Source organism: Esox lucius, chromosome 4 (genome assembly GCF_011004845.1).
Source record: "Esox lucius isolate fEsoLuc1 chromosome 4, fEsoLuc1.pri, whole genome shotgun sequence".
NCBI classification, from domain to species: domain Eukaryota; kingdom Metazoa; phylum Chordata; class Actinopteri; order Esociformes; family Esocidae; genus Esox; species Esox lucius.
The window spans coordinates 34,941,763-34,969,397 of NC_047572.1; the positions used below are offsets into that span (position 1 = coordinate 34,941,763).

Consider the following 27,635-nt stretch of genomic DNA (forward strand, 5'->3'; position numbering starts at 1 on the left):
TAGAAGAGTAGTACTGTTGAGTTTAGAAGAGTAGCACTACTGGGTAAGGGAAGAAGTGCTTTCCCAGTGCCACATCCTGCTCTAGTGCAGCTCCATTTTGCACCTACATTTTTGCAGATAAATAAATAGTTGTGTAACCAAATACGTGTGTATAGTGGCTGTTTGTAAATCTGAAAACAGAAGAACTCCCACACACTGTTGAAATATTTATTAAATCACAACAGATAAAGAACAAACATGTAAACCCAGATGTACTGTAGAGGCAGAAGGCCTAGACGCACGTACAGGTCTAATTATGTACTTCAGGCCTGTACGTGTGTCTAGCCCATTGGCCTTTACATTGGAAGGCAGTGTCCTGTCAGGCTGGTTTAATGCAGTGACACCCTATTCTTCTCTGTACTCCATACTATTCATTTCACAGAGGTTGTGCAGAACACAGCATGCTATCACTATGGATTTGACCTTGTGTATGTTGCAGTCATGTCATTTTAACAAGCACCTCCATCTGCCCGTCAGTCTGCCAAAAGCTTTTTCAACGTGTGCAGAAATTGTGTACACAGTGACACACCATAGTAATGCAGACTCCAAATGACAAATGCTCCCCTGTACTCGACGGCACAGGTACAGAATTTGATTTATTTATTTATTATTGTTGCTAATGTGTCATTTTGATGCATTTGCAACCACGTTATTAACATATGACAGACGATCACTATTGGACTTTAGAACTGCACTGGAATCGTCTTTTTTGTACAGAACATCAAGTTCAACAAACAATTCGAGATACTGTGCTCCTCTCCCAAGTATTATCTTAGCGAACGTCCAATCACTAGACAGCAAGTTGGATGAACTTAGGAGCAGGCTAGCTTTCCAGCAGGACATTAAGAACAGTAATGTACTGGTTTTCACTGAAACATGGCTGGAGCGCTCGATCCCAGATGCGGCCATTGTTCCGAACGGGCTATCCATTCATCGGCAGGATCCAACAGCAGAGTCCGGTAAAAGCAGAGGGGGTGGTGTCTGCTTCATGGTAAACATATTTGGTGTCAGGATGTGGACTGCATTTATTCTGGATGCTCTCCTGATCTGGAGCATCTTACGATTACATGTCAACCTTACTATCTCCCCCGGGAGTTTACACCAGTCATTTTAACAGCTGTGTACAGACACCCCCAAGCCAACGCTGAGGCTGCACTCAACAAACTTTTTTGAGGTATTGATAGGCTTGAATGTTTACAACTGGAAGCTGCCTTTATTGTTGCGGGTGATTTTAATGGCGCCAATCTGAGGAAAGTCCCACCAACAAAAAAAAAAACGCTGTTAACTGCACTGTCGGGAGTAGGAAAACCAAGCATTTCATTGCCATAATTGTTATTGCAAATGACAAATAAACCTTTTGAACTATGAACATAGTTCGATATTGGCCTATAATTGTTTAATATGTCTAGGTCCAGATTAGAATTTTTCAGAAGAGGCTTAATTTCCGCAATTTTTTATTAGTTTGGTACTGTTAGAAATCAGCGGTTTCGTATAGTGGTCAAATAATGTAGAATAAATACAAAGAATTCCAGGTGAATAACAAAAAACACGTTGGTCGTGTTATCAGAAATTCAAAAATAGAATGATAAATTCCTCAAATATAGTCTTGAAAGACCTTTGAAGGAGAGTTTGGGCGTCGGCTGAACAAATGGCTGAACTGGACAAGTTTAGATAAGGACTTGACACATTGAAAGCAGGAAAAACATCTAAAGACACTCAAAGCCCATTGGAAAAGAAACCAGGATCATATCACTATTGTGGAATCCCTGGCCATTGGCAGAATGAGTGTTGCAAGTAGAAGAAGAACCAAAAGACAAAGACAGGATATTCAGATGGTTGGAACACAAGATATTCTGCCCACATACCGAGCAGCAGCAAGCAAAGTTCCATGTATGGATTCCAGGAATCAAAGACGGAGGATTTCCAGGAGATACCTGGAACTGACGTGAGCAGTTAATCATTGATTAAGAGTTTTAAATCTGTTTCCAAAAATGTATCATACCTAAATATTGAGTAGAGCTGGAACTTATCAAGGAAATCTGATCACTTCCCTGGATAATGACCATGCTTATTCAAGTGAATATTAATTTGAAAGCACTTTTATAGCATGTTTTAATAGGCATTCGAAATAGCCTGTTTTGTTCTGTCATGCCTGAACATGTTTTAATAGGTATTCAAGGAATAGCCTGTTTTGTTGTGCCTCTCGATTATATATTGTATAAGTGGTAGAATGAAGAATCCATATGGTGATAGTCTTTAACATTAACTGTGTCCCATGAGGACTGAATATGAATCCAAAATAGCCATAGGCCTTTACAAAGGGTTTCCACCAAGTTGGACTGTGTATGTTCTCTCTCTCTCTCTGCCTCGTCACAGGATGACTGGTAAGAGGGAAACAATACACAGAGGGTAATGTGCACTGAATTTGATTCTAATATATGTTATAATTTGGTTTTAGTAAAAAGATTGGGATTATATTTTCATGTGAAATTATAGCAGAAAGGGTGAAAAACGTGCTTTTGGCAGTTATCCTTTATAATAAAATTACATATTTTATTTTAAATGCTAAATTGACTTTGGTTAACTAAGAACATTTGTATCTGTTAGTTTTTTGTGTTTCTCTAGTTACTGAGATGACATTTGCATTTTGAAGAACAAGTTAGATACTTCTCAGTTCTAAAAAGGTTGACTGACAAAAATATACTCACTCTGGGTTTTAATAGCAGCGCAGGGGGGATGGGTGTTTGAGCCAATTCCCCACACACACCCTGGGTTAGAAGAAGACAGGCTTAATTGGGTGGTCATATCTGTTTTCAGTTTAGTCATCATTTTTTTAAATGTTGTGGAATTTCCACAATAATGTTAAGTTACTGTGTAGATCTGGGAGCACTCTTTACATCTTCAAAAGCATTGGATAGGATAGAATTTAAACCTTTGGTTAACATGTAATGTCAATTAAGTTGAAGAAAAATAACGTGTCTTATTACAGACGTGTTCAAAATGTGCATTAAAGTTGTAATTTAGTGTTTGGCTGACTGACACTATTTAAGAATAAAATTGCAAAATGTTGGAAAATGTCCCTACAATTTAGGAAATTAATCAAGATGTTATGTTTGTGTTTCTCGTAAGGTAGTTGGGACATATCCTTGCTAAATCTGGATGAGGTAGATATGCTAATACAATCGCCCTGGTGGTTGTAGAAGGTTACACATTGCTAACTGTGCTGGAGTTTTTTCCCCAATTAAACAGACATTCCCCTAGAGGGCAATTCATTTATTTAGTTGGGTATGTGCCACCAAACTACAGGAGTTTATAAATATATGATAGACAATTTTATTGACCTAATTCCGAAGTGTGTTCAAAATGGAGAGCTGTTTAGAATTAAAATAAATGTGTCAATAGGTTATATGGTTTATAAATCCTTTACACAAGTGACCATGTTACACATTTGATGTCTTTGATTGTGTTTGTTTTCAACATGTTGATTTAGATTTTTTTTAAATGTATGAATTTACAGTATGCAACACCTTCTCGAATGGATTCCAGATCCATCCCTATTACCAATTTTCTATTTTTCATGTCCGTCCTGAAATTATGGACAGTGTGAATCCAGGATGGCGCCGTCCTTGGTCGCATTCGCCTTGATTCTGCTTTCTCTCATGGTGTCACTTTCCATTGACTTAATTAAGTGAAAGCAGGGGGGATGTATGATATGATATAATTGATTATGATTGGAAAGGGTTGAGCTTAGGGCTCGAAGCAAATCAAAATGGGTACTTATAAAGAGTTACATGAAAAATTTGATTTTCTGTTTGCATAGTTAGAACAGAGCATTGGCATCTGTTATGGTTTACATCTTCCATTCATAGGATTTGTTTTACATTTTTAAATTTGGAAATTGTTTTGTTTGATGTAAGGTCTAACATTTTTATGGTGGAATAGAATAGATCTAACCATTTCTGATTTGGCTAAGCAAAGTAAAGTCTGACAATCTTATTCCACTGCCAGGTGCAATCGGGCCTAAATATAGCACATTGAATGAAACATCAACAAAGCCAGTTCTGGATGGAAATGGACATTTGACATGGAAACTTGCCTTGAAATGGTGAACGCTTCACTGTCATGATGGAACTTCTAAGATCCACACGTTTTCAGGACTGACCTATTGTCTTCATTGTTGGGAGTTGACGTAATGGATGAAAGACCAATGGACTGTTGAAGCACACTAATCGTTGTTTTGCAGTTACAGTGGGGCAAAAAAGTATTTAGTCAGCCACCAATTGTGCAAGTTGACTGAGGCCTGTAATTTTCATCATAGGTACACTTCAACTAAGAGAGACGAAATGAGAAAAAAAAAAACAGAAAATGACATTGTAGGATTTCTATTGAATTTATTGGTAAATTATGGTGTATTTGGTCAATACATTTTTTTTATCTCAATACTTTGTTATATACCCTTTGTTGGCAATGACAGAGGTCAAACGTTTTCTGTAAGTCTTCACACGGTTTTCACACACTGTTGCTGGTATTTTGGCCCATTCCTCCATGCAGATCTCCTCTAGAGCAGTGATGTTTTGGGGCTGTCGCTGGGCAACACGGACTTTCAACTCCCTCCAAAGATTTTCTATGGGGTTGAGATCTGGTGACTGGCTAGGCCACTCCAGGACCTTGAAATGCTTCTTACGAAGCCACTTCTTTGTTGCCTGGGCGGTGTGTTTGGGATCATTGTCATGCTGAAAGACCCAGCCACGTTTCATCTTCCATGCCCTTGCTGATGGAAGGAGGTTTTCATTGAAAATCTCACGACACATGGCCCCATTCATTCTTTCCTTTACACAGATCAGTCGTCCTGGTCCCTTTGCAGAAAAACAGCCCCAAAGCATGATGTTTCCACCCCCATGCTTCACAGTAGTTATGGTGTTCTTTGGATGCAACTCAGCATTCTTTCTCCTCCAAACACGACAAGTTGAGTTTTTACCAAAAAGTTATATTTTGGTTATATCTGACATTCTCCCAATCCTGTTCTGGACCATCCAAATGCTCTCTAGCAAACCTCAGATGGGCCTGGACATGTACTGGCTTAACCAGGGGGACACGTCTGGCACTGCAGGATTTGAGTCCCTGGCGGCGTAGTGTGTTACTGATGGTAGCCTTTGTTAATTTGGTCCCAGCTCTCTGCAGGTCATTCACTAGGTCCCAGCGTGTGGTTCTGGGATTTTTGCTCACCGTTCTTGTGATCATTTTGACCCCACGGGGTGAGATCTTGCGTGGAGCCCCGGATCGAGGGAGATGATCAGTGGTCTTGTATGTCTTCCCTTTTCTTATAATTGCTCCCACAGTTGATTTCTTCACACCAAGCTGCTTACCTATTGCAGATTCAGTCTTCCCAGCCCGGTGCAGGTCAACAATTTTGTTTCTGGTGTCCTTTGACAGCTCTTTGGTCTTGGCCATAGTGATGTTTGGAGTGTGACTGTTTGAGGTTGTGGACAGGTGTCTTTTATACTGATAACAAGTTCAAACAGGTGCAATTAATACAGGTAACGAGTGGAGGACAGAGGAGCCTCTTAAAGAAGAAGTTACAGGTCTGTGAGAGCCAGAAATCTTGCTTGTTTGTAGGTGACCAAATACTTATTTTACCGAGGAATTTACCAATAAATTCATTACAAATCCTACAATGTGATTCTTTTCTCATTTTGTCTCTCATAGTTGATGTGTACCTATGATGAAAATCACTAAATACTTTTTTGCCCCACTGTAGCTCCGTTTAATATGTCCAAATAGAGTCCCGGTGTAGAAAAGTTGGGTAAAAAGTCAATAGATAAAAATATTACATTGGTAAACTCCTAAAAAATAATTTAACCACTTAGTTTATATAAAGTAAACTCAAATAGTTTTGCAGGTGGCCAGGTAGGTAACAGCAAGCAGAATCCAATACAAACTAATTATAAAATGTAATACCCCTATGTATATCCAAGTACGTACAATAATATTTAATCAGTAGCAACAATATAGCAATAGTTATAGTTACAATATAGTCTTTTCCTTTCACAAATGTTTAGGAAAGTTGCTTCTGTGATTTTAGTAATGAGGTTTTCTGAAATTTCAGAAAAAGCACATGTATTTCAATTGCATCTGAAGATCATCTGTCAGCAATAATATTTGGCATAGACATATCTGTTTTCAGACTGTTTTGTCTTGACACCAGACATTCATTATCAGCCTGTTTTCCAGTTAATCAGGTTTGACATAAACAGTTGTGCAGACAAAACTCCTCTTCACAGATAATGCAACACTAGTATTTTCCATTGTGCATCTAACCCTAAAGAGGTGTCTGATATCTCCCCCACTTCACACTCTTGTTGTGGAAATGTTCAGTTTGAGGCTTTTGATTTTGTTTCCTGTCAGTATCACTTCCTGAATGAGCTGCAAACCAATCTTACAGGAGAAAAGAAAGATACAGAGAGGGAGAGAAAAAAAGAGAGACAGAGAGAGAAAGATGGAGAGAGAGATAAGGAGATAAAGAGACAGAGGGAGGAAGATTGAGAGGCAGACCGTGTTGTGGTGTTTTAAGTTATATACGTGGCTTTAACTCTGTAGTCAGATTTAAGGAAACAGATCTGCCAGCATCCATCCATTACAGACAGCTGGTCTTGTTGTATTGAAGAGGAGAGTTGGTAGTGGTGTGATGGATAAAGAGAAATTACCTGTGTACCATGGAGCCATCAGCAAGGAGGAGGGGGAGTTGAGGCTATGGAAAGATGGAAGGGATGGCAGCTACCTGATACGCAACAGTGAGAGTCGAGATGGGGTCTACTGCCTCTGTGTGTTGTGAGTATCATTGACATATATATAGAGGTCAAACATTTATTTTGTTACATATTACGAACACTTGGGATTATAGCCTATAGTTCAGTCCAGAAATGTGTTGTTTCGTGACCCATGAAAAAGTAACTGTAAAGTTCCAGCAGTTCCTATCTAGGCAATTTTAAAGTTTTTCTTTTTTATTATTTTATTTATACTTTATTTACTTATATTTTATTTACAAATTGCTTTTGCCTACATACACTTACAGAAGATGGTTGAAAGTTGGGGTGACCAACTCTCGAAAATACAATAACATACCAACTACCTTCCAACAAACTATTTGATCTGGAGAGATTCTGAATGGAAGAATGGTCTCATATCTAAGGCTCTGAATTTATGATTGGTCTCAGATGCCTTGCTGTGTGTTCTCCCCCCTCAGACATTATAGTCAAAGACTCAGTTCTGTAATTTCGGCATGGTGATGCGCAGTGAATACTAAACACATTAGTGGCAATAATTCTGCCAGAAACATTTGAGAAAAATATACATTTCCGAAAAATTTTACCTCAATTAATGGTTTATTTTTTAGATGCATAACAATATCATGTTGTTACAGATGTTCAAGGATTGCCAATGATCGTGAAGGGCAGTGTAAATACAAAATTATGCTGAAACTTTCGTTTTCTGTGTCAAAAGATACATTTGGTGAAGCATTTTATGAAAGTTAAATTGATCCTTAAGGCCTCTAAATATTTTGTAATTATAAGAGTGTAGTGTATTTACCAATGTATGATGGTATGCTCCACCAGCCATGCATTTTATAAAATGTTGTGTGTTTATGTGTGTGTGTTTATGCTTGTGTGTAGGTTTAAAGGCTATGTATACACCTACAGGCTTTTTATGGATGGAGAAGGATCCTGGACAGCAGAGGTAAGACAAAAAGCTTCCTTTATCAACATTGGGTAGAAACTATTAATCCTAGTTACAATATAAACCAATCAACACTACTTACTACATTAAATGTTAAACCAATGTATTTATAATCAAATTTATTTATAAAACCCTTTTTACAACAGCAGTTGTCACAAAGTGCTTTACAGAGACACCCGGCCTTAAACCCCAAGGAGCAAACAACAGTAGTGTTGAATTTCAGTGGCTAGGAAAACCTGGTAATCTGTTAGACCTCAATATTCACATACATTATACAGACATTTGTTTTTGTCATATGTCCATTGCAGAGATTTGGCTTTCTAAATAAATCTCAGCATTTTGTCTTTCTTGTTGTGTGCACAAGCAATATAAAAAAATAAAAAATACAATAAACTATGAAACCATCTCATGTCTATAAAGGCATGCAGTGCAAATACGATTTGCTGCTTCCACTATTTTAATCATAAATGTATATCTAAGTGTATGTTTCTCAAGGTGTATTTGCTTCCTATTTTGCCTTTATCTTAGAACTAATTTGTATATTTAGATTCACACAGCCACATACCCATCCAAAATGCCACTGAATCTGGTTCTCACAGCGAATACATTGTTGACCCCACTTTCTAGCGCTACACATTTTAATCTAGTATTCAATATATGTTGTGTAGTTATGGGAACAACACTCAGTGTACCATGGCTAAAGTAGCTAGTGCATTCTTCAAATGCACTAGTGATATTTGTTGAAAATTATTTATTATTTACATATTCAATTATATATTATATCTTTTGAAAGTTCCACCAAATCACATTGTGGTCTTAATAATTTCTTGATTATACCTTTGATACATTTTAGTGTTTCCACAGCTCATGGACTACACCCGACATGCAAGTCATAGTAAACATGTTTACTAACCCTAATCCAAATTAGAATCCAGCTGAGAGGTTATAAACCAACTGAAATATGTTGTCACCCCCAATATGCATTATAGCGATTAAATACTTACGATAAATGCTAATTGCATAAACTGGAACAAGAATCTCAGTAATGGGTAAAATAAATCCAATTAATTACATATTGGAATAGATTACAAAAAAGAATGATAAGTTATAACTTTTTATCATAAAACAAACTATTCAATGAGTGTATGCAGAACCAAAGATAACACAAAAAACATCTAATAAACAAAATTACTTTGTGAATACTATTTATGTGAATAATGTGTATATGTTTGTGTAATTAGTCTGTAGTATGGGAAATCATTTGAATTTGAACTAAAGATCTGTTGGTTTTTGCACTATAATCATAGTTGTGATTAGCATTATAAGAATAAGCATAATTATCAAATTATCAGAAGATGTGCAACTCTAGTGTTTGCTCTTTTCCTTTTTCTTTGACCTTTTAGACATTGCTGCATAGGTGTCTGTCAATGAATTTGAATGAATCTTCCATGCTGTATCATTGCTTAAGAACAAGACCATTAGGAGCTTTTGTTTGATTGTTGTCTGTTCTCTACATTCACATCATCATCTTGTTGACAAACCTGAATGGAAATAACCCTAATGGACTGTTTATCTTTTCCTGTAATGGAATTTCCTCACATGGTTTGAACACTTTTATTTTTTTGTATTTGCTTTTTCTGCCTTGATTAGAGTAAGGATTTTGTAGTGTAGAGCCAGTCAATGCTAAACTATGTACTTATGGAATTTAAAGTTGCACTTCATCATAGCATATTTACTCAATGTACTAATTGCAAATGTTACATTTGTGTCATAAAAACAGAAGATCTCTTCTACACAATCCAGAACCAGAAAATCTTAATGTTGTGGTAGCATCTACATCCTCTGTATTGGTATGTTCATAAAATATCAGTTCAGAATTCATAGCAAATGAAGATAACGAAATGGCGATTATAGAATACGGTAATAGCTTTTTGAATTCAAAATAGACTCTGGAGTCTTGGCAGAATGACAGCAAAGTAACCATGTTTAGAACGTGTAAGCATTTAACAGTAGTTTGCTAGTAACAGATCTCAATAATTTATTCCTGCAGGCATGGTTTTCAATAAGAAAGACTCAAATTAATTGTCATTTTAACTAGCCATATCTAAAAAGACAAGGCTATACAGTAGCATTATTTCCAGGTGGCAAATACACTAACACATATTTACCAGTAGAAATATCTAAGAACTTTCTGCTAAATCTGGTTGTTCTATGAACTTCAACACACTGTAGAGTTGCCTACTCCGCTTCAAAAATGTATGGTATATCACCATGTCAGATCACATCCTTCAAATCCAGTTGTAAAATGTCCAGTCTACCTACAGAGTGGAGGGGAGGAACTATGGCAGAGTAGGATGTAATGTCCTCGTAGTAGTCATTCAGAAAAAGAAAAATTGTTATCACCTTTTTACTTTTACCAATATACAGTATCTGCTGATAGGAAAATCACTCAAAGACAGTAAAGGAAATTAAAGGACAACCGTCACTACATACAGTGCAATTGTATATGTGGTCATAGCAAAATGGACAAAACACAAGTAGTTTTCACAATAAAAGTATTTTTCAGAATTTGCTTGCGCTTAAAACCATACTCAATTACACATTATCTAAGGTCCGCCCAGGGTGAAGTGTTGCTTTAAAGGAAGGAACTTGTTGAGTTAAAACTGAGTCTATTCTTCCAATGTTTTTTCTTCAATCATGTAATGTTACTGTGTTGGAATTTCTTTATTTCTGAAGGGAAGGTTTAAGAGTAATAGATATTAATTATACATTTTATATAGGCCTATGGTTTTTTGTCTTTGGTATATGTTTAAATATATATAATGGATGTAAATATGTAACTAAACATGAGATCACAGAGAAATGTATCATCCACTGTATTCAGGAAGCATATGTAATGCATAACACCTCATGAGATCACTACCTAAAATAATGTTTTACAATGGGACCCACCCTTCCATTGCTCTTGTAATTTGTTTAGCTGAATTAGACTGCTTCTAATGGCTGCTTGAATGCATTGGGGAGACAAAGTTGTGTTGTTTCTTTGTGTTTACACCAAGAGAATGGTACAGGCCTGAATGCTTGACCACTACGTTGAGGGTGCCCAGAGGCTCTCCTATGGTATAGGGGGCATTCACCTGGCATGGTTTGGATCCACTTGTTGCTATAGAGGGAAGGGTCACTGCAAACTAGATTAGATTAAACTTTATTGTCATTGAACAAGTACAAGTACAGTACAATGAAATTCAGTTAGCATTTAACCAGAAGTGCTAATAGTGGGCAGGAAATGTACAAGTATATGTATATTAGATTAGATGAGATTCAACTTTATTGTCATTGAACAGCACAAGTACAGTACAACGAAATGCAGTTAGCATTTAACCAGAAGTGCAAATAGAGGACAGGAAATGTACATTTACAAGAATTAAGTGTATGTATATTACAAGTGGAATGTGCATATGTGCAATTAAGGCAAATGTAGTGCAAATGGCTATACTAAATGTGCAAATAAGGCAAATAGAGGGCAGAAAGTTTATAAGTATTAGATATAGTGTATGTTACAAGTGGATGTGCAATTGAGGCAAACTGAAAGAGTAAGGTAGCATGTGCAACCGAAATGAAAAGAAACCAGCAATGAGGTCCCTGAGATAGACATGTATATCTAAGATCTGAAAAATGCAAGTATGATGGCAGTTCTAGATGTGCAATGAAGGCAAATTGAAGGTGCAAGGTGGCATGTGCCACTGAAATGCAGGCATAGTAACAGTGAGGTTCCAGAGATAGACATGTAGCTGTAACAACTGAAAAACCTCCTAATCAGACTTTGCAAAGTAGTGTCAGAGTCCAGTAGTACAACAAGGAATCAAAGAGGCTGGGGGGGAGTATGTTTAGTGATGGGTTACAGTAGATGGAAAGAAACCTGTACCACCTCCCTGAGGGTAGATGGGCAAATAGTTTGTGGCATGAATGTGAAGGGTCCCTGATGATGCTGCGCGCCCTGTGAAAACACCGCTTGCGCTGGTGGTCTATGATGGAAGGAAGCTGGGCACCAGTGAGGTGCTGGCTGGTTTTTATCACCCGTTGCAGGGCTTTCCGGTCGGCTACAGAGCAGGTGTTAAACCACACTGTGCCGCAGTTAGTCAGAATGCTTTCGATTGTGCAGTGGTAAAAGTTCACAAGGATCTTGGAGGACAGGATGGCCTTCATCAGCCTCCTCAAAAGTATAGGTGCTGCTGCGACTTTTTGACCAGGGCTGAGGTGTTGAGGGTCCAGGAGATGTCCTCGGAGATGTGGACACCCAGGAATTTGAAGCTGGACACACACTCCACCTCAGTGCCATCAATCAGAACTGGTGCGTGACTGCAGCCTTTAGACTTTTTGTAATCCACAAAGAGCTACTTAGTTTTCTTTCTATTGAGGGCCAGGTTGTAGTCACAGCACCATGCTGCCAGGCACTTGATCCTGTAGGCTGACTTGTCATTGTCACTGTTCAGGCCTACCACCATGGTGTTGTCTGCGAACTTCACAATGGTGTTGGAACTGTGTACAGAAATGCAGTATTGGGTGAAGAGGGAGTACAGGAGAGGGCTCAGCACGCAGCCTTGAAGAACACCTTTTTTCAGGATCAGGGTGGAGGAGGTGAAGTTGGCTAACCTGACAGACTGGGCTCTGTAGGTTAGAAAGTCCAAAGTCCGGTACAGAGAGAGGGGCTGATTCCCAGTTCATGGAGTTTGTTGACCAGCCTAGAGGGGATGACCATGTTGAATGCTGTGTTTAAAGTCCATGAATAGCATTCTCATATAGATGTTGGTTTTGTCCAGGTGGGTCAGGGCAGAGTGTAAAGCTGTGGAAATGGAATCCTCTGTAGATCTGTTCGACCGGTAGGCAAACTGTTAGGGATGCAGTGTTGTTGGAGGCAGCACTTAAAGTTGGCCAGAACTAGTCTTTCGAGCAATTCATGATTGTGGGGGTGAGTGCGACAGGTCAAAAGTCATTTCGGACAAGACACAGTCGACCATTTCGGCACTGGCACAATGGTTGCGGTCTTGAAACACGTTGGAGCAGCCTCCTGGGCCCATGACAAATTGACAATGTCAGTAAAGAGTACACATCATTACAGTTATTCTGAGTGATCACCTTTATCCTTTGGTGAGGAACGGTGTTCCATCCCTCCAATAGAGTTCCAGGAACTTGTTGAATCTATGCCAAGGTGCATCGAAGCTGTTCTGACAGCTCGTGGCGGTCAAAGCCTTACAGACACTTTATATTGTTTTATTCTTTAACTTGTCACCCGTCTGTATTTCTTCTGTGTTCATAATGTATCATCCTTTGGTGAAGGAGATGTGATTAATTGGTACTAATGTGTTGTCATTGAGAATCAGAATCAACATTATTCACTAAGCACATTCACATATACCCTGAATTTGACCTTGCAAAGTTACAGCTACTAGTAGAAAATATGTAAGGCCAGAGTACACATAGTGGAAGTACTTGGTGTCTTATTTGAATGAATTAAGCTGGAGATTATTGTCTTCTACCCCCTATTAGTTTGCCTGCTCCAGTGGTGGTGGGTTAGGGTTAGAGTTAGGCATTAGGCTTCTACAAGATGAGGGTTAGGGTTAGGCGTTAGGCTTCTACAAGATGAGGATCTGCTGATATGGACTGCTTGATGATAAAAAAATTAAAATATGTTAACATTTTAAGCGCTATTACATTAGTGGTTAGAAAACATCCAAGGCAATGAAATTCAACAGTGGTGTTGATATGAATTAAGGGATAGGATTAGGTTATGAATTAAGGTTTAGGCTCTAAATGTGAAAACTATTCAAAAAGATCTTCAAGGAAGGTGGATCATTTCAAACATGCTGTTGGAAGATAATCAGATTGGCTTCTCAATCAATATGTTCCAGAAAATATTCATAACTATGTATTATCACACAAGCCATAAATAACTTGACTATTAGGAAGGCAGACTATAACACATCAATTAAATCCTATCAGAATCTATTAATTGAATGCACTTTAATTATACAAATATTATGGACAGACTATATTTAGTGGATATAGGAAGGCTACAGTGGGGAGAACAAGTATTTGATACACTGACGATTTTGCAGGTTTTCCCACTTACAAAGCATGTAGAAGTCTGTCATTTTTATCATAGGTACTCTTCAAATGTGAGAGACGGAATCTAAAACAGAAATCCCGAAAATCACATTGTATGATTTTTAAGTAATTAATTTGCATTTTATTGCATGACGTAAGTATTTGATACATCAGAAATGCAAAACTTAATATTTGGTACAAAAACCTTTGTTTGCAATTACAGAGATCATACGTTTCCTGTAGTTCTTGACCAGGTTTGCACACACTGCAGCAGGGATTTTGGCCCACCCCTCCATACAGACCTTTTCCAGATCCTTCAGGTTTTGTGGCTGTCGCTGGGCAATACGGACTTTCAGCTCCCTCCAAAGATTTTCTATTAGGTTCAGGTCTGGAGACTGGCTAGGCCACCCCAGGACCTTGAGATGCTTCTTACAGAGCCATTCCTTAGTTGCCCTGGCTGTGTGTTTCGGGTCGTTGTCATGCTGGAAGATCCAGCCATAACCCATCTTAAATGCTCTTACTGAGGGAAGGTGGTTGTTGGCCAAGATCTCACGATACATGGCCCCATCCATCCTCCTCTCACTACGGTGCAGTCGTCCTGTCCCCTATGCAGAAAAGCATCCCCAAAGAATGATGTTTCCACCTCCATGCTTCACGGTTGGGATGGTGTTCTTGAGGTTGTACTCATCCTTCTTCCTCCAAACACAGCGAGGGGAGTTTAGACCAAAAGGCTCTATTTCTGTCTCATCAGACCACATTACCTTCTCCCATTCCTTCTCTGGATCATCCAGATGATCATTGGCAAACTCCATACAGGCCTGGGCATGCGCTGGCTTGAGCAGGGGGACCTTGCGTGTGCTGCAGGATTTTAATCCATGACGACATATTGTGTTACTAATGGTTTTCTTTGAGACTGTGCCCCAGCTCTCTTCAGGTCATTGACCAGGTCCTGCCGTGTAGGTCTGGGCTGATCCCTCACCATCCTCATGATCATGGATGCCCCATGAGGTGAGATCTTGCATGGAGCCCCAGACCAAGGGAGATTGACCGTCATCTTGAACTTCTTCCATTTTCTAATCATTGCGCCAACAGTTGTTGCCTTCTCACCAAGCTGCTTGCCTATTGTCCTGTAGCCCATCCCAGCCTTGTGCAGGTCTACAATGTTATCCCTGATGTCCTTACACAGCTCTCTGGTCTTGGCCATTGTGGAGAGGTTGGAGTCTGTTTGATTGAGTGTGTGGTCAGGTGTCTTTTATACAGATAACGAGTTCAAACAGGTGCAGTTAATACAGGTAATGAGTGGAGAACAGGAGGGCTTCTTAAAGAAAAACAAACATGTCTGTGAGAGACAGAATTCTTACTGGTTGGTATGTGATCAAATACTTATGTCATGCAATAAAATGCTAATTAATGATTTGAAAATCATACAATGTGATTTTCTGGATTTTTGTTTTAGATTCCTTCTCTCACAGTTGAAGTGTACCTATGATAAAAATTACAGACCTCTACATGCTTTGTAAATAGGAAAACCTGTAAAATATACCCCACTGTATATAGCTATTTATCCATGTGAACCTATTGATCACATGGATAAGAATTGTCATTTACAGTTATACTAAATGGAGGAGTCCTGTAACTATTTACCTATTGAGATATGCACATATGAGTCATAATGTAATAAAATGTGTCTATATGATATACTGTATGTACACTGCCCACTGCAATTATGATATACTGTATGTACCTTGCCCACTGTAATTATGATGTACTATATGTCCAGTGCCCACTGTAAATATGACATACTCAGGGGCGCCGTATATTGCGGAAAAGTTAGGACAATTCCAAGGGTCCATGACAGACAGGGCCCCCAAAAAATAGGTAACAGCTGTGCTGAGGGGGCCCAATTAGATTTTTTGTCATGGGGCCCAAAATACCTGGCGGCGCCCCTATACTGTATGCACATTGCCCACTGAAATTATGATATACTCTATGTACAGTGCCCACTGAACTATATGAAATGCTATGTGTCCAGTGCCCACTGAAAATAAGATATAATGTATGTACAGTGCCCACTGTAATTATAATATACTATATTTCCAGTGCCCTCTGTAAATATGATATATAGCATGTAAAGTGCCCACTCTAAATATTATATTCTGTATGCACAGTGCTCACTAAAAATATGGTATACTGTATGTAGAGTGTCCACTATAATTATTGGCACAGTAAAGTAAAACTGAGGTTCAATTATATTTTCTCAGCTTTTATATCAGGCTGTATATGTACAAAATGGCAGTACTTGTTATACACAGTTCCCCTCTTTCAGGGTTATATTTAGGTAAAAGAAATAACAATTTAATATAATGTCCAAATAAAACTTCTGGACCTCCCTCCATCGAGGGAAATGGCATGGTCCCCTTTTAAAAGACTGTCAAAAATGTTCCCCTGCATCCATTGATTCGGTCACTCATCTGTAGATGTATGCTTTCAGTTCGTTCAGTTTCCCAAATATGTATGTAACATAGGCAAGGAGGCAGATTTTATTTCTGTCACACAGAAAGTCAACAAATGGAAAACTGTATTTCTTTACATCCACTGAAAATGAAAAAGGTTCCACTCGCTAACTGAAAATCTTTTCAACACTCTGCTTTGATAACAAGCAAACCACAGTGTGAAATAACAAAATTTCATGCTTTGATCCCATTTTTACCCCTTGGTAACCACAGAGCCTCAGGGTGAAATGACATTTTGTCATGCTCGGATCCCATATCTTTGTTAAGTTTTGCGAACAGGCGAGCTAAAAGAGACATGCAAACATGCATGCACGCATCGGATGTGGTTTAATGTAGTTCACCTGCTGCAGCATATTTCCATTTTCTTCGCTAAGTTATTTTGCCGCAAGTTGCTCTTGATGTATCATGCATCCATATGACACAGGGAGACACATTCAGAACTAGAATGAGAAGGCCTGCCAGCTGTCCCTCCACATGGATGAGAAGGCATGCCATCTATGCCTCCATGTGGATGAGAAGGCCTGGCAGCTGACCTTCCATGTGGATGAGAAGGACAGGCAGCTGTCCCTCCATGTGGATGAGAAGTCTTGTCAGCTGTCCCTCCATATGGATGAGAAGGCCTGGCAGCTGTCCCTCCATATGGATGAGAAGGCCTGGCAGCTATCTCTCCATATAGAGCCCCATCTGTGAAAAAGCTCACTATTCAAACACCATGGAATCTGTTTCTCCTCAATACCGTCACACAGCATGAGACATCCCCTTTGCCATTTCATGCCTCAAAATTATAAGACAAAAAATGTCCTAAGGAATTGCATCTTCTGACTTCAAAGGATTTTCTGATTTGGAGAACAGTGATGTGGACTGAAACAATTACCTGTAATAAAGTGTAATGCATGATGATAAAGTGTATTAAGAGGTTTTAAAACTGAGGTAGAAGACTTCATATACATAATATCACCATAATTAATAACCGGCATGAAAGACAACTGTTCAGTTTGCTTTCTACTATCCATATGTCCAGGTATTTTTAGGCAGGGACACATTCAATATGAGCCCCATCGAGAGAAATCAAATCCAAATGTATTGGCACCTTTATAGATTTAGAAAATAACATAATTCGTTTTTTTCAGAATTTAACCGCAACTTCAAATCAAAAAGAGATCTCTGCAGGGCATTGAATGCAGACCGTAGCCCACAAAGATCCTGGTCAACTCAGAGATGGAGTCTTGGTCTTTCGTTCTCGAGACAACATAGATGTGGTCTTGGTCTGGGTCTCCAGGGTTTGGGTCTTGGTCACCTCTGTATAATGAGACAGATTTTTCATATAAGCTAGCTTGTCCCCTTGCATACCTGTAGTAATGTATTCACAAGTTTTCTATCATGCGTAGTCCCTTTGCATACCTTTAGTACTGTATTCATGCGTTTTCTATAATGCGTTGTCCCTTTGTGCACCTGTAGTATTGTATTCACACATTTTCTATCATGCATAGTCCCTCTGTACACTTGCAGTACTGTATTCACACATTTTCTATCATGCATAGTCCCTCTGTGCACCTGTAGTACTGTATTCACACATTTTCTATCATGCATAGTCCCTTTGCGCACCTGTAGTACTGTATTCACACATCATGTGTTGTTGAACTGCATGTGAACTGGCACCAAACAGTTCTGCAGCCGACTGCAACCCTTCATGTCATAGCTAGCTAGCTAATACACACCTCATTATCTTAAGTGCCAGGCCTGATCTGCTGAGGAGTGACGGACTCCATCCTAGCTGGAGTGCTGCTCTTATTTTATCTAGGAACATTGACAGGAGTCTCACTCCTATAGCCTTAACATGAGATAGGGTGCAGGTCAGGCTGCAGGCTGTTAGCCAGCCTGCTAGCATAGTGGAGTCTGTTGATAGCATAGCCAGAGTAGTTATTACAGCTTTACCTATTGCCACTATGACTCGTTCCAGGCTGAGAAAAGTTAAACAAGGTAGTGCTAACAAAAACAACCTTATTAAGATAAAGCCTTCCTCCACCTCAGTCACAAATAAAAATAAAAATGACTGTATCACCTCGCATCTCAAAATGGGACTTCTAAATGTTAGATCCCTTGCTCCAAAGGCAGTTGCAGTAAATGAATTAATTTCTGATCATAAACTAGATGTTATTGGTTTATGTGAAATGTGGCTAAAGCCTAATTAATTAATTTTCTTAAATGAGGCCTCTCCTCCTGGTTATACTAGTGATCATATCCCTCGTGCATCCCGAAAAGGAGGTGGTGTTGCTAATATTTATGACAGTAAATATAAATTCAGTGGCTAGGAGCAAGGAGCAAGGAGCAAGGAGCAAACACTACTGTTGTTTGCTCCTTGGGGTTTAAGGCTCGGGTGTCTCTGTAAAGCACTTTGTGACAACTGCTGTTGTAAAAAGGACTTTATAAATACATTTGATTGATTGATTTCTGTTGAAGCAGTGTGCGGTACTGTTGAAGCAGTGTGTGGTATTGCTGCAAGATGTTCATCAGTGAGGCTGCATCTGTGCTTGGACTTGTTGAATTGAAGCATCAGGTGACAGTTTTTGTATTTCGCTGCATGCTTGCTCTGGAAGTGCCTCTGCAAATTTTACTCTTTAAAAGACGTTAGCTTTACATATTAAGCAAGTTGCTTTACCTGCGACATCTGCAAATACATTTTTTCCTGTCAATAGTTTTTTAAATACCCTGCTTTCGTTATCAACTTTTCTTAGGCTCATTTCCAGAGATCGCCAGCCATCAATTGCGTATAGTATGAACAAATGATAACTTCCGTGTGTGGATTGTGGTGCTAGTCCCACGTATCATAGCAACACAAATACCTTGTTTCAACTTAAAGGTATTTTAAACAGACAGTATGATACTGCTGTATTTATTACTGGGAGTACTTTTAATTTGAAAATAAATAAATATGCAACAGTAAATAAAGTAACGTAATCTGTGGACCTCGTCAGGTATTATATATTTTTTATTATTTTACACGTTTTGGATGTATTGCGGGCCAGATAGAATGACTCAACGGGCCGGATCCGGACCGAAGGCCTTATCTTGCCCAGGTCTGATCTAAGGTCTCGGTCTTGGTCTTGTTTTTTTGTGTTCAAAGTGGTCTTGGTCTTGTAATGGTCTTGGCCCACTGGGTTTGGGTCTTGGTCTGGGTCTCCAGGGTTGTGGTCTTGACTCCATCTCTGGGTTCACTGTGGTAGCAATATCATATTACACAGTGTCATCTGCATAAAGATGCAGGTTACAACCCTTAACAGATAGACCATTATCACTTATGTAAAGCGAAAGTAAAATTGGTCCAAGAATCAATCCTTGAGGGACCCCTCAAGGATTGATTGTTTTGGTTTGTCAAGGGAGTTTAGAAATAGGCTGATAATTATTTAGGTCAGCAAAGTAAACACCTGTCGTGGAAATTACTAAATGGGAAAGGCACAGAGGCTGTAGATTATTTTCACAAGTAAAGCTTTATTCAAGATTTGCAAACCTGGAGCAGTTAACAACACTCAACAGATTCAGGTCAAAAGCTCTCCATTGAAGGTTGAGCTCAGGCCTATATACATTCAGTAGAGCCCATTGTGTCCCCCTCCTTTGCATGGTTAGTCTACATGTCTTTGGCTTAGAAAGATAAGATGTTTACAGCCCTTGAGAAGTTTAACCAAGACTATAGCTATCTGTTGTTGGCACATCCTGTAAGTGAGCAGAGTCGAAACACACAATGGCCTTACTAAATGACTGGATTATACTTAGAATAAACAATATGATATTAATGTACTATAGACTAAAAGTTTCTACCACACACCCTTATGAAGGAGGAATACATAGGCCATCTTCCAGACTTTAGCTATGGAATACCTGAGATAATGGTCAAGGTAAATTCATGTCAGTGATTCTGCAAAAAAGGGGGCAGCAACCTGCAGAAAAATACGGTTCGAGAGAATCGCCTCCTATGGTCATCCTAACATCAATATCAATTAGGGCATCCAACTCACCCTCAGAAAATAAGCGATGTTTATTTTGATTGATTATTACAGTCAAATAAATTATGAAAAACAAATAAATTATGAAAAACCAGCTGAGTTTGCTTTGGGAGAGAAGCTGCTGTTACCCCACTGCAGTGCATTTACCCAAAATCTAGATGTTTCACCTGCAGAGCTTGAAATGGCATCTAATTAAATACTGAATTTGGCTTTTTTTATTTCAAAGAATTCATCTATTTCTCAGTTGCCAATCAGATGCGAAGTCTTTCTAGCATTCTCTTTTGAGAACAATGGATTTGAACGATTTTGCTCTCTGTGATATGTAACTTTCCTATTACATTTGAAAAGGGTTTATACCATTAGTGTTCAAGAGTAAAATTTTAATTAATAAAAATTAATAAAAAAAAATAAAAATTATCATCCAATAAAATGTTTTATCTGCTTAGTAAGTTATTATTCATCCATAACCATAATATAAATGCTTTGATATTTTATGTACCTTTGAATTTTTTTAAACTTATATTGTACAAATAGTTTTTAGTTTCAAATAGTCACAATGTATCTATTTTATTGGTTTATGATGAACAGAACATGCAAATATAAGACCATGAGAGGCTGATGATAAACAAAATGAATCCCAATATACATTAAAAAATTATCAATTTAATTTCCAAAAACAACACTTTATTTTATTTATTTTCTATTTATTTTTTTAACCTTTATTTAACCAGGAAAATACTTGTTGAGATTAAAAATCTCTTTTTCAAGAGTGTCCTGGCCAAGACAGACAGCAGTACAACCATACATACCACACAGAATACACAAGAACATAAAACAACTAAATTAGCAAATCTATCAACCACAAATCCTTAAAATATCATGCAGAATAACTACAGCCAGTTGTGGCTTCTTCCAAGTCAATTAATATCCTCTTAAAAGCAAACAATGGGACAAGCTTATTAAGTTTCAAATGTTTCTGTAACTTGTTCCATGCAGAGGGATCAACCACTTAACAAGATTCATGAACAAGCGTCATCTTTGGCAAGAGGTGTGTGTCTTTGTGTATTGATGTATTGTGAATGTTTGGGTCTGTGTCTTGCAAATGTATTTTTGACATTTGTGGTAAATGGTGCTATTCTTGGTGTCCTTGTTAGGGCAGCACTGGCATCTCTTCCTCTTGTTTCCAGTAGGCACAGCTAGATGCATAGGCAGAGTTGGGTAGGTTACTTTTAAATGTAATCAGTTACAAGTTACCTGTCCACATTTGTAATCAGTAACATAACTTTTTGGTTATTCAAATTAATCTGATTACTTTGATTTACTTTTAGATTACTTTCATGTTAAGAGACATTAGAAAACAAATAGGAATAGCCTATAACTAATTGAACACCTTTTGAGGGATCAATCAATGTTAGAGTTTACATAGCTGGCCAAAAACGTAATTAGTATTTTACCTTATGGGTTTTGTACAGCATCTTTGGAAAGGGTTTCTAAACCATTGCTTTCTAGTTCAGAATGATTGGGCTACATCTCTACATTACACACTAAAGGTTTGACAGATTTTCTGTCAATTTAATTAATCCAATAACCCTTGATCTTACAGAATCTGTCTGTTTATCTGAACATAACCCAAAATCGAAGTATGCGTTAACCTTTTCTGTTATTTGTTGAAAAATAAATGCCAATTTCTCAAAAAATGTATTGACATTGTTGCATATAAAAATTAAGATATCCATAGCTTTTTGCGCATACACTAAATCTGCAGTTGTCGGATGTTTTTTATTAAGTTTACCTCCACCAGAAATAGCATCTATGAGCTGTATGGCTTTTGCCACTGGCCATTTTAACAGCTGCTGACATGCTTTTATTATAATTCTGTGAAACTTTAATTTTCTGTAATTCTCTTTCATGTGACACAGTTATGTTACCCTCACAGAAACATTTGGAAGGACATTTTAAACAACACATGTCGCTCATTTAATTCCAGACTCAAGGGGCGGTCCGCAATGAGGCATGCCGCGGTATGCCTCGTTATACTGCGGTATACCGCGGCAAGTTGCAGTGCCGTACAGCATGGACAAAAACATTAAATAAAAAATAAGAATGGCCACCAGGAGGCATCTGTGAAAACGTCGACACCCAACTGAAACTGCTGTTATTCAAGCCTACGTCTGTACTTATATGGCCAGAATAAAACAAAAAATCTGAGGAATATTGTCTACTATAATCCTATTAATGGATTCCTATGTTACTGTGTTTGATTCCATGTTATTGGTCTACACACGTGAATCTCTTCCTTTTCGTTAATTGTAATTATTTAAACCCAAATACAATTATTTGACTGGAAATATAGTGATTACAACGATTAAGTTAACATTTATGTAGGCTAATTGCAGACTTTTACCAAGTATATTACTTATTGCGTCATTGATGCCACTATTCTGCACTAATATTTCCTGAAAACTGCATCTGTTTTTATCATAATCATAATAAAAAAATAAGAAATTACTTTTCCCACCAGATTTCTTTGATACATTATGCCACAGTAGACCCAAGTGAAAATATAATTAAAGTGTTTAACATAGCGTGTTTACATGAAGGATGTTAAACCCATGTTTTATTAATATTTTCAGAGGTAAATACCTATTTATATTTTGCGAAAGTTTCTAATAAAATGGATAATGTAATTTGTTTATTTACTGTACAATGGCCTAAGGTCAACAAATTACTGTTAAATACTCCACATTAACCCAAAGAAAGAGACGGGTGAGACAAAGCGCCTGTTACAATACTTGTACTCTCACATGCCTAATCAGTTATTAAGTAGGAATACAATGTAAAACAAATGGTAATAAGTCTCTAAATAGTTTTCAGTTTGTGAGTATAGAATTCTGACGACGGAACAATGTAATATATTCTACACCTATTTAGGAAAGGACGGTGTTCAAATTGATATGTTCCAAATCAATTGCATTTACAAATAAATAAAAGTTGCGTCTAAATTTCAGTATGTTTAAATTAAGTTTAGAATAGTTTTGCAATGCCACCATGTAGCCTAATTTCGCATGATTATTATTTAATAGACAAACAGTCTCTTATGTCTTATGAAAACGGACAATATGGCGTTAAAATTCCAGAGTTCCGGCCATACAGATGAGCTACCAGACATATGTTTTAAATAGCCGTACTGTATAATAGCCTACACTTAAACAGCAATAAAACACAAACTCTGTGATTCAACAAATGTTTTTTATTTAAATTAGTCAGCAGAATGAGTTCTTCACAATCTTTGTGAGCTGAGCATATACTCAGTTTAAATACTGTATACCAAATGTAGAGCTGTTGCAATTATTAGCTACATAATTGCCTTATCTAAATTATTAGAGCCAGATCACAATTTTGTTTATAGACAACAATCTTTTTGCTCAGTAGTTTGACTCCAAAGTCATGTTTCCAATCTGAATAGGGATTTTGAGGTCAATGTTTGAAACGTCTCAAAAAATAAGCTACCATGTAAGTCTTTTATAGCTATAAATTAGGTTGCACACTTGCAAACTTGGAATTACTATTGTAACTGTAAAAACATTTTGCAAACTTATAAAAAAGATTAGCAAATTTGGAATTACTTTTGCAGTTGTATAAAAATGTGCATAATTGTAACTAACTTGATATTTGGAATCATGCAACTCATTAATAACACTAGAACTGTGACAAAATTATTTTTTGTAAATTAGAGTCTGCGGTAATACGTTTCACAGCGTTTGCAAGCAGAGATACCCATGAGGACTCTGATTGGCACAGCATAGCTTATCAAGTTAGTTACAGTTATGCCATTTCTATACTACAAAAGTAACTATCAGTTTGAAACTATTTTTTTACCAGTTTGCAAAACCTTTTTACAATTACAAAAGTAATTCCAAGTTTTGCTAATATTCTTTTACAACTGTGCAGCCATTTTTACAACAAATCATTTTTTTTTTACCTTCATAGCTATTATTTTTTTAAGTTGGACATTTTGTTAGTTAAAGTGGGACACCATATTATGATTAAAATGAACTATTAGACACATGAGAAAAAAAATGTAACCACATAATTCAGGTGTACAGTAAATATTAAATCCATAGATTGGAAACATGATTTTGAAATCAAAATATTGTGCAAAAAGATCGTTGTCTATAAAAATAATTACAATGTGGCTCAAATAATTTTGATAAGGCAATGTAATAATTGCGATAGCCAGGTGGCCAGAGAGTACCTGGGCAGACACAAATCACTCTTAATGGGCGATACCCCCAGATAAAGGATGATGCTACCTGTGAATTAACAATTAGAATGAAGTGTAATTTTGATGACATAGTTGATCACATGCAGTGTGACAAAATCCTTTTTACTGCAATCTTATTCATTAAATGCCTTTTTTTAGGAGATAAACAAAATATGAAACATATAATCTGTCTGAATAAGAAATGTTGCTAATTATTTTATAGAACCATGAAGATGATCCAGCTCCCTGTGTAATTCATCAAAGGTATCACAGTAATTCATTATTAATGAAACAAAATGAAAACGATATCCTTGACCAGAGACGTTGCTAGGATCACAATACATTCAGGGCTTAGCACCCGCCCAACCCCCAGGGGAGACGTCTTTGCCACTCTTTTCATGGATTTATTGTGATGCCTTGTGTTGTTCTAACCACCGTCTTACCGGTTTTTAATATATATTAGACCTACATTAGTTGTGAAATTAGTTGAGACATATTCCCAAACAACAGAAGATAAATACATTTTCAGCCCCAAATCATCCCTAGTCTCTATTTCATTGTCCTCTGGGTTCATTTTCTTAATCGATCCTCTTCCTCTCCTTAACAGCAAGCCCTACTCCACACTGTTCTTTCACAGTGGGCTCTACGCTGCATCTTCATGTTTCTGACTGGTTAATTTGATGTTCAGAATACCAGCACAGCTAGTATCAATTTCCCGACCCGCACATGTTGTTACTTTATTGGGTTGTGGATATTTCGTTAGTTATAGAGTCATCACAGAATTGGGATGATTTCAGAAAACTCACTTTTAATAAATTGGGAAGAGTGAGAGGCATGAATAGAAGAATGTGTTGTATAGTTTGATTGACCGATTTGAGACAGATGTGTTGTAAGTACACTTGAAGATAGATTGTGTACTATAGACTGACACGACCTTGTCGTTCGTTTGGGTACTTTCGTCGAATTGGTGTCCTTGCGTATTTTTTTGAGTGGGGTGTTGTTGTGAAATTGGTCTTAAATGGAATTTGTAGTGGCATTAAGTCTTAAAATATATAAAATTTAACTTCCTGAAACCTGCAGATACACTGTGGGGTGCTTTTAGGGAGGTTTCCTACTAAGATGTCATTGCAAATCGTCCATTCGTTTTTTAAGGGGGAGGGGGTTGCGGTCACTGCAACTGACACATTTTGAGACATAAAGTTTGTCAGCTCTCAGGATCCCCCTAACGGCCTTGGACCCCAAGCAGTTGCCTGCCTTACCTGTTCACAAGCAACACGTCTGGTTTTTTGGATCTGAATCTACAATGTGCATTAAGTCTACAGAACAATAAGCATGTTTTGGAAATTATAGGAAATCTCTGGCATATCACAACTCTGCGGTTCACGTGTGCCTATTGAACTATAGGGGGCATACCGAACTCTTCGATAACATCACGTGTGCCTATTGAACTATAGGGGGCATACCGAACTCTTCGATAACATCACGTATGCCTATTGAACTATAGGGGGCAAAAAGAAACTCTTCGATAACATCACGTGTGCCTATTGAACTATAGGGGGCATACCGAACTCTTCGATAACATCACGTGTGCCTATTGAACTATAGGGGGCATACCGAACTCTTCGATAACATCACGTGTGCCTATTGAACTATAGGGGGCATACCGAACTCTTCGATAACATCACGTGTGCCTATTGAACTATAGGGGGCAAACCGAACTCTTCGATAACATCACGTGTACCATTGCATCCTTAGCATACACCAATAACTCACTCTAAAGATGTGTATTCTCTCCTTTCTCCCATTTTACTCTCTTTTCCAGACTGCTGCTGGTGTGGAGAGGCGATACTTTCGGAAAATTAAGAACTTGATTTCAGCTTTCCAGAAACCTGACCAAGGCATCGCTACGCATCTCCTTTACCCGGTAACTGTGCAGATCAACAGAAACCCTGATGGCATGAAGAGAAAAAAACACCCTAGCAGCCCGCCATCAACTCCCAGCCCTGTTAACCCTTATTAACAGTAGACACCAGTTAGAGGACAGCCCGCCATCAACTCCCAGCCCTGTTACCTCCAATCAACAGTAGACACCAGTTAGAGGACAGCCCGCCATCAACTCCCAGCCCTGTTACCTCCAATCAACAGTAGACACCAGTTACAGGACAGCCCGCCATCAACTCCCAGCCCTGTTACCTCTAATCAACAGTAGACACCAGTTAGAGGACAGCCTGCCATCATCTCACAGCCCTGTTAACCCTTATCAACAGTAGACACCAGTTAGAGGACAGCCCGCCATCAACTCCCAGCCCTGTTACCTCCAATCAACAGTAGACACCAGTTACAGGACAGCCCGCCATCAACTCCCAGCCCTGTTACCTCCAATCAACAGTAGACACCAGTTAGAGGACAGCCCGCCATCATCTCACAGCCCTGTTAACCCTTATCAACAGTAGACACCAGTTAGAGGACAGCCCGCCATCAACTCACATCCTGTTAACTCTTACCAAAAGTGGTGTAGAGGACCTGAACACAGGAGTATCCAGAGACATAGAGAGAGGGGCAGGGCTTCTCTTACATGTTCATAATTTTAGAGCAATACATTTGTTCTGTCTTCTGACTTTGTTCTGTCTTCTGACTGAAATAGACTGCATACATATGTGCTGATGTTGACAGTCTTATAGGTTGCTGAAGTAAGCTAATTAATACATCCTATGTCCATACAGAAGTCATAAATCAGAACATGGTGCTCTGTTGACATGTTTGGTTGTTGTATAATTTTTCTCAAATAAGAAAGCAACCAAAAACCATATATGATGTTACTGCAGAAACTGACTAGAGCAGCAGACAACAACTGAAACAATGTGAAAAAAACACAAGCACAAATAAATATCATTAATGAAATCATGACTGAAATGTCTTTGTCAGTGGACAGCCTGAGGGATGATTAATTTGCAAAATTAAAAATGCATCTACAATATT

The 27,635-nt window shown here is 38.2% G+C and overlaps 1 protein-coding gene across 6 annotated transcripts; it reads left to right on the top strand.

Annotated features, from left to right (window-relative positions):
- The first annotated feature begins 710 nt into the window (after positions 1 to 710).
- Positions 711 to 27,635, top strand: sh2d1ab (SH2 domain containing 1A duplicate b). 6 transcript variants are annotated; one of them, NM_001310903.1, is given in 5 exon segments: positions 6,583 to 6,867; positions 7,737 to 7,773; positions 26,479 to 26,620; positions 26,622 to 26,790; positions 27,096 to 27,635. In NM_001310903.1, coding segments are annotated over 4 exon segments (444 nt in total). In that variant the 5' UTR covers positions 6,583 to 6,724; the 3' UTR covers positions 26,744 to 26,790; positions 27,096 to 27,635.